This window comes from Takifugu rubripes, chromosome 11 (assembly GCF_901000725.2).
Source record: "Takifugu rubripes chromosome 11, fTakRub1.2, whole genome shotgun sequence".
NCBI classification, from domain to species: domain Eukaryota; kingdom Metazoa; phylum Chordata; class Actinopteri; order Tetraodontiformes; family Tetraodontidae; genus Takifugu; species Takifugu rubripes.
Window position 1 is genome coordinate 9,511,869 of NC_042295.1, and position 12,029 is coordinate 9,523,897.

A 12,029-nucleotide genomic window follows, 5' to 3' on the forward strand; every position below is an offset into this window, starting at 1 on the left:
TTTTGGGTTTCACTATTTATTTTTCGCAAAGACAACCTATCATGTAGCCTATCGCCCAAAAAACATTTTGGGTGAACCAACTTTTTTGTCCTTTCATGTGAAAATTTTTTAGATTTGAAACCACATTTGCTAACAAGGAATGCTGCAAAAAAAAAAAAAAGGGAAAAAAACCCCCAGAAAAACCTATGTTTAACAGAAGGTGTGTAAGCACAAATGGTTATCACTTTCTACAGTGTTTGAAGTTAACACAAAGGTGGAAATGGGTCAGCAAGATTACTTACACCTAAGGAGGAGAGGGTTTGAGGATTCTGCAAAGTACTGAAGGTACAGCAAACTTGTTCATGGGTTCATTTAATATTTAGAAGAACTCACTTAGGGTTGAATCCAGCCCGACACCTGGGACTCCCTTTGCCCTTGAGAAAAGGGAGATTTAATCCCCTGTAAAGTCTTGAGATTCATTAAATTTCTTACGGCTGTTCCTGAAACAAAGTCTTTTCTCAATAACCACTAAAAAAAGTCTCCACAAAGACACCAAAGACTGTAGTTGATCTATTGATGCATAATGGAGGCTGCTGGCGGGTCAAAACCTATGAAACCCACCGATGCACCTTCAGAGAGACGTCCGGTCTCACTTTGCAATGTGTGCAAAACCATAGATTCTTAAGCAAAACCGACAACGGTGGGGGGGAGGGGGGCGGGGGAGAGGGACACATGTAACATTTAAGCACAGTTTTACTTAAAATAAAAATTACACTGTATCCACAGTCTAAGGAACTAATATACCCTAAAAATTAACTGTGCTATTGCTTAGTACATGCAAAGGTTATGCTTCACAATCCTACGTGTAATAGCCATTGTTCTCTCCTTTGATAATTGAAGCTATGGCAACAATACTGCAAAGCAGTTTGCTGAAAATCAAAGACAAAATTAAATATCACAAGGGCCACAGTTCATTCTTTTGATTATTGTGATGGAATTGGAATTCATCCAGCCCGTGTCTGGTGCGTAGGTTAGAGTGGAAATTGATAGTCGTTGTTCACCTTTACAGAAGCAATCGAACTAAAAGCTGAAAATTAAAAAAAAAAAAAAAAAAAAAAAAAAAAAGAAAATCATAAAAGTAACACACTGGAGAAAAAAGCCCAAAAGCCATCGAACGCATCTTATTACAATGCACTGATTCTTCACACCTGCCCATAGCATCATCCAGTGTCAATTAATACTAACATAACAATAAATCAAAACATTTTTCCCACGTTCATCTTCTTTTTCAGGGAGGATCAGCCTCGTTCGAAGGCAAAACGTCGCCCCAGAAGCCTTCAACATTAATTTTGCTTCTCTTCAGGTGTTGCACTTGTTTTTTTCCCTCGCCGTCTCTGCATGCGTTCTTACTCGGACTCGCACACACCCAGTCACGCGCACAGCCAAGCACACACAACCCATCCACCCACTCTCGCGCACATGCGATACGCCAGCTGGACTCCAGGCCCCGCCCACCAGGGGGAGAAGGTGGCGCCCTGTTGGGGGCGTTTTTGTTGGAGGAGATGAACCTGGCTCCTCAGCAGAGTCCAGCCATTCATATACAATGGGTCCATTCACACACATTTCTGATAGCGTGGCCGATTCAGGGAGGGGCACGTTGAGGGTGGCGCCCTCTAGAGTCGGAGGACCGGAGAATTGCGATCGTTTCTGATTCACCTCAGTTCATAATTATGTTTGAGTTCTGCATTTTGACGTGTTGTTGTATTTCAAGATCTCTTGATTTGTTAATTTTGGATGTCCTCGGTGATCTCCAGGCAGACATCTTGGTTTTCCTTTGTAATTTGAAGTTGTTTTCTGAAGGCGTCAGCTCCAATAACGCAAGTTACGTCGCCATGTCTCTCAACTGTTCGATGTAGATGTTTGCTTTTTTGCAACATGTAGCCATTCATTCTCACTCGCACCCACTCGCCATCTCAAACTTCATTTGGGCTGGTTCCCCTGGAATGCCAAATGAAATCCACACTTTTCTCTCAGATATGATGCAGCCATGGATCCCAAGAGCCAAGCACAATGTATATCGAATTTCTCACACTCTCGCTCTCTCTCGTTCTTTCGCTCCTAATTTTTTATGTTGAACAGAGTGCTGCATCGTGAACAAAACTCCAGAACACGCCAGATGCCATCTAGAACTGGAATCCCTTGGCTGGCACGTTGGCTGAGTTAAAGCCGTAAGTTCCGCCCTGGAAGGCCTCTGGGACCAAGCTGGCGTCTTCATCAATCTGTGTGAAAAACAAATCAACACCAAGTTTTAAAATTTCAGATGAAGCATATTCAAAAAGCGCAACCCATGGATGAAGTCAGATTTTAGTAGCTAGCTTACATCGTCTGATGAGAAGTACTGATCAATAATTTCGTAGGCCAGCTTGTAGATGTCTTCATTCTCATGGTTCTGCAGTATCTCCACTTTCTCCAACCCTGAGAAACAAATTAGACAATTTCAGACCTTCAGGTCAAAACCAAAACCCGACTCTAAATAACGTCGATGGCAGAACTTGCCTCCGCAATCCTCAATCAGGTTAGCGATCATTTCTGCCTTGTCGTCCGCCATCTTTAGGATATTGCTGAGGCCGTCGAGAACGACTTGGACCACCTGGGCATCCTTCACCATCAGCAGGTTACAAAATGGTGGAATCACTTCCTTGTCAATCAGGTAAGCCACCTGATCTTTTCTTCCACTTATTGTCAGGTTGCTGATGGCCCAGGCTGCTTCCTTCTGAGTTCCAAAGTCGCCCTAGAAAGACAGGCATTCAAGGTATTAAAGATTTTTATTGAGTATATATTTTATTTAAATTCTTTGCCAATGCATCAAATAAGGTCGTATCCACACCTTGTCAAGCAGGTGAATGATCATGGGGACTAGTTTGGCATCGATGACAGCCTGCACCTGCTGCTGGTTGCCTGCTGTGATGTTGGACAGGAACCATACTGCCTCCTACAGGGAAGAAAATGCAACTACAAGTCAACATCACAGCAAGTCAATATAACTTTGACTCCGAGGAAGTCAGGTGATTTTACTGTGTTCAAGTGAGAATATCAGGTCATTTGGTCAGGACCCGAAAGCACTTTAACACTGCCGTAAATGTAAGTGTGGGAAGTGGATCAGAATACTGAGGACAACTTGGAGTTTGACCTCTGGTAGAGACAGAGCGCTTTGGATCGGGACAAGGGTGGTGCTGAGGCTTTAATCATCGCCCAGGTCACTAATGAGGGGCCTCGTTTACGAAGTGCCTGAGCTCAGATGCACTCCTTTGTCAGCAAAGACACGAGGTCATCAGCACCCTTTGTCCTCCACCTCACATTCACACACACACACACACACACAATTTAACACCCCCGCCACCCCATGAGCTAGACCTAACTTTTTAAAACCATCCTCTTCGTCTTCTTCCTCCTGTAGATTCTTGGTGTGGTGTTGCCAACTATCTATCCCACCTGAACCCTTTACATGACAGTCACACAAGTCTCTGATTTCATCATTTCCAGGGACAACAATTCCCAGCTCTGAGTATAGGTCATATGTAAGAAAATATATACCTTGTTGATTTTCTCCTTTGTGTGTGTGAGGAGTGCTGTGAAGTGGCTGAGGGCATCGCAGTTGAGCACCACCTGGGTCTGTTCGTCTGTGCCGGTCACTATGTTCCCAACAGCCCTGAGGGCAGCAGTCTGGATGTAGAGAAGGAACATAAATATATACTCAAATACACCTCCTGGCATTTAAGCATGTACAGTCGGAGCCTCTTGATACCTGAACTTTGACCTCCTGATGACTGAGCAGAGGTACCAGATGAGGGACGATGCCAGAGTCGATGACCATTTGTATCTGTTCGTTACCGGCGTCGGTCAAATAAGACAGAGCCCACACGGTGTCGACCAGGATCTGCAGGAAACAAAGAACAGCCCTTTATTTTCTCCCGCAGAGATTTATACCAAACTGTCGTGAAAACCCAAATCAGAAGGTTTACTCACGCTGACGTCAGTGTGATTTATCAGCACACAGAGCGCAGGCAGGATCTGAGGAAAGAACACAAGTAAAATGATTCTACCAATAAAAGTCCCATTTAATCATTATTCCATCAAAAGATGCCTTAAAGTTCTTGAGTTTCAGACAAGAATCAAAAGGATGGTTATTGTTCAACACTAAAATGTTGCCTTTTCCCATTAATGCAGCTACCAGTGCTAATGCTCTCCTCCCCTACTCACGCACCTCCTGGATTGTTTCCATGGGTGGGGGAGGGTCCTTGTGGCGGCACAGGTTGACCATGACCCAAGTGACATTGCGTAGGAAGGTGATGGGAATGGAGGGACTGATGAAAGACAGCAGGGGCTTAACAACGCCCAAACTGATCACGTAGTCTCTGCACCGAGGGCCGTCGCCTGGAGAGAACACAGCGTCACCTCAACGCCCTTTTTTCCAGCATCAATGCCTTTACAATGCGTCACCTATGATGTTGCCCAGAGCCCAGACTGCCTGTTCACACACGTTCTGGTGAGGAGATCGAAGTAGTCGCAGGAAGAGTGGCACAGCATCTACACAATATCAGAGACGAGCGTGAGCTGAGTGCATATAGCATTTAAAGGCACGGTTTCATAACCTGCACAAATGCCCATAACAGAACGCAAAAAATGCATTATATCCACCTGGAAGGATGTCGCTCACTTTGTTGACATATTTGACCACAGACGTATGATAATACCACCAAAAAGAACAGCGCTACCGACTCACATCAGGTTCTGGTTAAATATTCTGAATAACAGCTCATCATGCTTTGAGCGGAACGCGACCAACGAGCCCACGCTAAAATTCTGCTTTACAGCTCCGAGGGTGATTCACAGCAACTGCAAAGGTCACCGTCGAGGCGCAAACCTCCAAAACAGAAGAATCAAAAGAATCCAGAGGAAAAGTGAGGCAGAATGACACATACTGGAGTGGACCACGGCTTGGGTTTGCTCCGAGGTGCCAGACGCAATGTTGGTCAGAGCCCAGGCTGCCTCAAACTGGAGAGAAGGACTGCAGGAGAGACACAGATGAAGCAGGAGCCCTCAAAGGTTCTCCGACCACCCCTTTAAATGTGGCGTTTACCTGTCATCTCTGTCCAGGCAGTTCACCAGCTTAGGTAGGATGCCAGATTTGATGAGATCATCTATAGGGGGGTTGCGGTCACTTGACAGCAGCTTCCTGGAAAAAATATTGAAACGAAAGCATCTTAGTCATATGCATACCAGAACTGCCAAGATTATACAAACAATCAACCTCGCATGTAATAAAATGACATGCGGTGACATTAAGAGCTCTGCACTATATACAAAACCCTTTTGAGACTGAATAAACGGAGACTTCTCAGATGTCTGCAGCTGTTAGCTGTACAGATGGCACGGCGCTTTTAAATGACATCCATCACAGCAGCACCTTATGTCTGGGATATAAACGTAGGAGGTCCAAATTGTACAAAACATCAACCCAGAAACTCAGGCGACGCGATACCAAAACAGTTAAAAAGTAAAATACAGCAGCAACTTTTAGTTCGAGGGCCAACAAATGTTATCTTTAGCAAGATCGACATAATCCTCCCAGGAGTTCAAGGTCCGAAGGAAACACAGACAACAATGGGAACAGTTCCGGTTAGAGAATTTCCAGGAACTGAAATAAGCTTTTGGCTCAGAAGTACTTGTTAAAGTGATTTCAGGGTTCTCAAGAGTCCCAGAATCAAGAGGTGATGCTGAAGTGAAACCTCGAGGCAGACGCTAAATACTACCGATCCAACAAGAAGCCATCACTTGGAGACAGTTTCAATGAGATGAAAAGATGATGGAAGACAAAGAATGTGAGAAATCCATACCGGGCAGACTGGACAGCACTCAGCTGGATGCCCTGGTTATCACTTGTGGCATTCTAAAAAAAAATAAAAAAAAAATAAACAACTTCATCAACGTAATAACCAACAGTTAGCATTCCTATGCTAATGCTAGAAAACACACAAATTGTTTTCTGTGGCACAGATGGAGCCGTTTGTTTTAGATAACACACAACAGAAATAATGATGACTTTACAGGACAGTGGGTTTGTCTTTTAATCACCTGTGGATCTGCTAAACAATGAAACACATTAATCAATGTTTTACTTACTTGGACGATGTCTTCAAGGGACGCCTTCTGCTGAAAAAGAGTCATTAGCCCATTACTCATTTGTACCACATCCAGTAGAAACTGTTGCACAGCTCTGCACTCGGTGGCTGCAGCAGCTCAATATTGTGAGGACTCACAGTCAACAACTGTAATGTCAGTCAAATTCTGCGTCATGCTAAAAAAGGTCGATTTGAGATCAACATATTTTGCATGGACGGCGCCACAAACGCACGTGTGAATGCTTTATCTGGTTAAACCTTATTTAGAAGCCAGCGCTCAAAGGTTTGCTGAGTGATTGAAGTAGACTGGCCGGGGCTTTTCTCCTCAGATGTGGGGAAAAGCTGTATATCTTTGGTGACGTGCAGGTAACGCGGCCCACTTCAAGTCAGTGTTATTGATAAATGCTGCCGTGCTGTTACTCTGATTAAATGTAGGAATTGCTGACGGGCCGTTTTACTGCAGCTGTGCCACCTCACAACCAGTCCTCTGGGGACAGGAGGACTCTCAAATTTCCAGAATAAGGTGGTAGAAATGAGTTTTTAAGCATCAACTGGCGTGACCAGATAAAGCAAAAGGTGTCCAAAGTCCCCAGACCCACTATGGAGTCCTCTCTAATTGACCTTTCAGAGCAGACCGAGAGGAGAAAGGTGCAATCGTACCACTCTGAAGTCTCCGTCACCGTCGTAGTCCTCACAGATGTACTCATAAGGCACATTTCTCCTCTTCAGAAGGTGCTCGTCTCTTTTGTTCTGTAGCGACACAACCAAAACAAAAAGGTCATATGTGCAAATCCTGGCGCGACATGTTTTTGGGGGATGTTTCTAAAGACAAAAATGCAATTTTAATGCCAAAGCTTACCTTTCTGAGTTCCACCACTACCTCAGTCCTCTGTCTTCTCATAGTCTGTGGGAAAGATAATATATAAACATCACACAGCACGAACCTTTAATCCCAACATTCCTTTCACCCCCCCAGGAGTAGCAACAGCTCTGAGATCAGAATCCAGTGTCTGCAACACATCTAACCAAGACATCTCGGTACTACGTAGAAGATGCCAGCACTTCGTATCCAACGCTCAACCTGAGAAGAGACCTCATCGGCCCAAAATGTACCAAACGTTCCATATGTGTTGGACTGAGGATCATGGCTTCTGCTTTGCTTTACATTGACTCCATAAAATACTGATAAAAGTCGACGAGGTTGATGGAATTATGTCCAAAACGACCGTAAAAGCGGTTCAACGCCCTGCCTTCAAAGAGCATCTCTAGTTATGTAACGGGCGTTCCGGGTCCAGCTGTTTTGATCGTGGCCTAACCCAGATGTGCTAGCGTGATAAACGGGGATGCCATCGCGTTTTGACGGGAAGGCTGCGGGGCATTATCGCCGTCTTTATGCCCCTGAGTGACGATGATGAGGCAATTCATCGACAGGTTGCACGTTGATCGTGGAGGGGCCTACCGAAGCCGCTGGTCCGGCGTGAACCGTGTCACGCACCCCGGCCGTCGCGGTTAACGCAACCGCCAGCCCTCGATTGTGGTGAAGCCCTGGAATGCCGGTGCTCACGTTTACGTATGGATCCAGGGGTTAGCGAGCGTCAGCGTGTAGCCAGGCTCCATCGGTCATGTGATCCCGTTAACTAGCCACCCCGGACCGATTGCAACCTTAGCAATTTACACGTGATGGACGTTCGGTCGCGGTTACCCCCTCCGTTGAAAATGCAACGGGTCGACCGGTCGGTCAGCCGGTTTCCCCCCCTATTGTCTGGACGATAAAAACGGGGGATGGGTGGAACTGCAGCCACCAGCACCACCAAGCCCAAACGCCGAGCTTGACGGGAGCTAACAAGCGCGCAAGTTAGCCGACCGCAGTATCAAAATAATTCCAATCATCCGCCCAATGTCACAAATTTACCCGGGCCGATTTATATATATGTTGATGTGTGCTAGTTTCTATGGAATTAAGTCGTTTTCACTTGCTAACACATCGAGTTAAACCGATTCCTGATGTGCGCTGTGCTGTCGTTAAGCTAGCATGCTGCCCGTGGGCCTGAGCACATCCAGCGGATTCGATTAACTCTCATATTTTCGAACGTGTTTCACAACTAAGGTGGCCTCACGGTTCCACCACGGCGGGGAAACCAAACATCCACCCCGCTGAGGCCAACAATGTCAAAGTGGCGACCCGCGAAGGCCGCGGCAGAGGATTTGAGTGCAAAGTTCCCGTGGAAATTAGAAACGACGTCACAAGGAAGCCAGGGGGCGAAGCTAGCCGCTGAAGCGGCGCCGAGGAGAAGCGATCCGCGGAACTTTTACCTCCAAATCGCGGCCCTTGTTCTTGAAGTTCTTCAGCCGCTGGTTGTCCAGTTTCTCGCTGTCAGCCATGTTAGCTTCTTGTGTTGGCGGTGGGTGTGATCAGACGGGGCGATGAGGCTAGTTTCTAGTTCCCTTTTCTCCGCGCTGCGTTCGCCGACTATTTTCTGCTGCCGAGTCCGCGGTGCATACTGGGAATGCCGGTGGCGGAGGGCAGCCTGTCTGCGTAGAGGAAGGGTGGGGAAACCCCCTCGACTCCCATTGGTTCCGCTCACACCAGCCAGGCCGCGGGCGCGCATCCTAAAACAAATGTTTTAATACGCAGAGTTCCCATTTTTAGATCGATTTGGATATTTACCGAGGGAGCTGAGGGGTTACTTCTATCTAGGCCATGTTTTGTGCAGTAAAACTCGACTTAGGCTGGTGAAAAGATGTCATTTACCATTATTTGAGCTGATATATATAATAAAATTGATGACTCAACTTACTTTAGATTACCAGCCGATAAAGACCGACCATTGTGGTCGTGATTGGAAAACTTTATTTCCTCAAAAAAATATGCAAACTGTCAGTGTGAATTTTCACAGATGTACAAAGACACTTATGTCTTACACAGTTAAAATATGAACATCACTATGGTTTTTTCCCATGCTTTGTTTAAAATCATCCATTCAAACGCTTAAAGGAACCTGTAAAAGTAAAAAATAACCAAACAACGACATTGTGCTACCAGAACATCCAAAAGGCAAGTTGTAACACAAGGGCTGACAAATTTCACCATTTTATTTTATTGTTTCTGGCCTGTTGTAGTACAGGCAACAATCCCCTGCATCCAAAATATTGCTATATTTAAACAAAGGCATTTCCAAAATATTGCTATATTTAAACAAAGGCATTGTTAGTTTGATGATTTTTTCCCTCTGTATACTGTACAGAGTCTATGATGATTTCTTTTTTTGACCTTCTACATGTTCTTGTTCCTCAGGTTTTATCTGTACACTTTGTTCTCACTGGAATTGAGCAGGTCCCACTATCGCTGTGATTAAAGGCCTGAGGTCGCCATCCTTTTTGTTTTATCCTCCTCTCGCCGCTGCTGGCTCCACACAGCAACGTGAGATAAGGAATCCACCACGCCGAGCAGCCTTCTGGAGAGGTTTCCATCCATCACCTGCTGCAGAGCAAAGCTTGTTTCACCGCGGTGACGCTCAGTCCCTTTGACCTCATCTTCAGCTTGATGTCCTCTTGCGTCTGTTTCAGTGGAGTCTTCATCAGGTAGATCATTCTCCTGAACCCTTCCTCCAGTCCTGTGCCGGTCGTGGCCGAGCAGGGCTGGATGAACCAGGCCCTGCCCTCGCATATTATCCTCAAATCCAGTTTCAGGCAGAGATCTTCTGGATTAAGAGCACCACGAAGATCTTGTTTGTTGGCGAGGACCACGAGAGGAACTCCCCGGAGACTCTCGTACCGCAGGATCTATATTAAACAGAAACGTCAGAGGCAAAACAGGAAATACCAGAGGCACTTGACGTGGAACCATTTGTTTTCATCATCCGATTTAGTGATATCCTTCAGGGATACAATTAATCAGGCTAGTTTTCAGATGATTTATGTTTTTTCTAAAGACAAATATGGGCTCAACTTCCTTCATATTCAGAAATCTATATTTTACGTGACATTCCTTAAACTTTATCTTCGTAATAATCAGTTTTCTACATTAAACCCACAGGTCTGATGCAGTATCATCCTCCCCATTTGCTACTGGGAAACATTTTTCTCTGCCTGGTGTACAAACTAACATTAAGGTGCTGAATTTGGACTCCTTTACCCGATGCAGTTCTTTACGGGCCTCGTCCATCCTCTTCTGATCGCAGCTGTCCACCACAAATAGAAGCCCCGCCGTGTCCGTGTAATAATGCCTCCAGTGGGGTCTCATCTTCTTTTGGCCCCCCACGTCCCACACCGTCAGGCCCAGGCTGCTCCTGTCCGTGTCAAGGGTCTCCACATTGAACCCCACCGTTGGCACGGTCATCACGCTCTCGTTGTACTTCAGCCTGTAGAGCATGGTGGTCTTCCCTGACCCATCCAGGCCCAGCAGTAACACCTGGGCTTGTTTCTGAGGCTTAGATCCATGCACACCCATGTCCCAAAACTTCAGGATTACTCCAGTAAAGTTTACTAAGCCCTCTTCTGTGTGTGCACCTCCTTATCTGGCTAAAGTCCCCTGTCTCCTTTATGTACACACAGGCTGAGTGAGCCCACCCCCCCTGTTGGGGTGAGATTCCTCCTGTGTGTGTCCCAGCAAAGCTATTTATATCCAAGGCGAGAGAGCAGCTAACTTCTCTGGTTACCACTGGTGGAGTCACATCACACCTGCATGGGATCATTACACACACACACACACACACACACACACACACACACACACACACACACACACACACACACACACACACACACACACACACACACACACACACACCAGAGGGACCGGAAGTTTCGTTCCACAAGATCATGTTTCTTCCTTCCTGGCTGCGTATGACGTCATAGGAGCATTTTGGTGCAGTTCATATCCTGACTGTCAGCCTGAGATGCGACGTTCCGCCAACTCTCCAAGATTATTGGTGAAGATGTCAACTTAAAATGCAAACATTCTCGATGCACATTCTCGATTTAAAACTGTTGGACGAGAACAGTCTGTTAAAAGCGGAAGTCAGTGGCAAAATCGATTGCTTGGGACTGAGCAGCGTTAACTGCTGCGACATATATTAATATTTTTACACGGTATATAATGTGTTGCTTACATTATTTAAATCATTTAGTTTGTTAACATTCCGATGGCTAGCTAATTTAAACTTCAATTTCATTCCAATATGCACCAATTAGCGTTAGAAATAAAGTGTCTACTCTATGCCGCTGCGCTGAACTTTCAGTATTCAGCCAGTAGGTGGCAGAATTGGACTAAACTCAAAGTAAATTTCACATTCTCAAACACTCTCTCTCTCTCTCACACACATACAAACAGAAAGTCCTCTCAAAGATAGAACTTTCAGTGACACAATGTATACTGAAGACACATACCCTAAGCCCAACCTTAACCTTAAACCCAAGTCTTAACCCTCAGAAAGCCCTTTGAGGTTTGTTTAGACCTGCCAAAACGCCCTTATTTTGCAGATAAGATGCTTAGTTTTGTTTGTTTAAACATGGTTACACGGCTTGTATTTAGCTTCAATGAACACTTAAACAGCTATGTGAACAACACATAACCGTTAAAACAAAGTTAAGTAGATGGATATGGCAAATATCCTAGTCTCCACCTTCAAATATTCAGTTTTTTCTTCTGGTTTTTACAACCCTGAAGAGACTGTAGATTATAATACTGTCACCATAAAACAAACAGTAGAATATTTACATGATTAAAGGGATAAATTCTGAAGAATTGGCTGTGGCACCGTCCTCATCCTCCCTCTAAATATAAACAACAGTAAATGGATAATTATTTATTAGCACACAATAATAAATCCCTGTTCATATGAATTTAAAAAAAATGGTAAAGAAGAA

General features: G+C 45.2%; 2 protein-coding genes across 3 annotated transcripts; both read right to left on the minus strand.

The window, feature by feature from the left end:
• On the minus strand, positions 1-8,687 carry kpna4 (karyopherin alpha 4 (importin alpha 3)). 2 transcript variants are annotated; one of them, XM_011608348.2, is made up of 16 exons: positions 8,475-8,687; positions 7,021-7,065; positions 6,822-6,911; positions 6,163-6,189; positions 5,877-5,929; positions 5,120-5,215; positions 4,962-5,047; positions 4,480-4,566; positions 4,244-4,413; positions 4,006-4,050; positions 3,785-3,916; positions 3,574-3,702; positions 2,867-2,971; positions 2,536-2,770; positions 2,360-2,454; positions 1-2,258 (listed from the first exon to the last, which is right to left on the minus strand). In XM_011608348.2, exons 1-16 carry the CDS (start codon positions 8,541-8,543, stop codon positions 2,163-2,165), a joined length of 1,560 nt encoding a protein of 519 aa, XP_011606650.1. In that variant the 5' UTR covers positions 8,544-8,687; the 3' UTR covers positions 1-2,162. The 2 variants fall into 2 exon arrangements, with proteins under 2 accessions (XP_011606650.1, XP_003968399.1); XM_003968350.3 differs by having other exon boundaries at positions 6,163-6,192.
• Positions 8,688-9,268: 581 nt separating this feature from the next.
• On the minus strand, positions 9,269-10,838 carry LOC101063735 (ADP-ribosylation factor-like protein 14). Its single transcript, XM_011608474.2, has 2 exons — positions 10,297-10,838; positions 9,269-9,944 (listed from the first exon to the last, which is right to left on the minus strand). The coding sequence occupies exons 1-2, from the start codon at positions 10,609-10,611 to the stop codon at positions 9,636-9,638; spliced, it is 624 nt and encodes a 207-aa protein (XP_011606776.2). The 5' UTR covers positions 10,612-10,838; the 3' UTR covers positions 9,269-9,635.
• Positions 10,839-12,029: the final 1,191 nt, after the last annotated feature.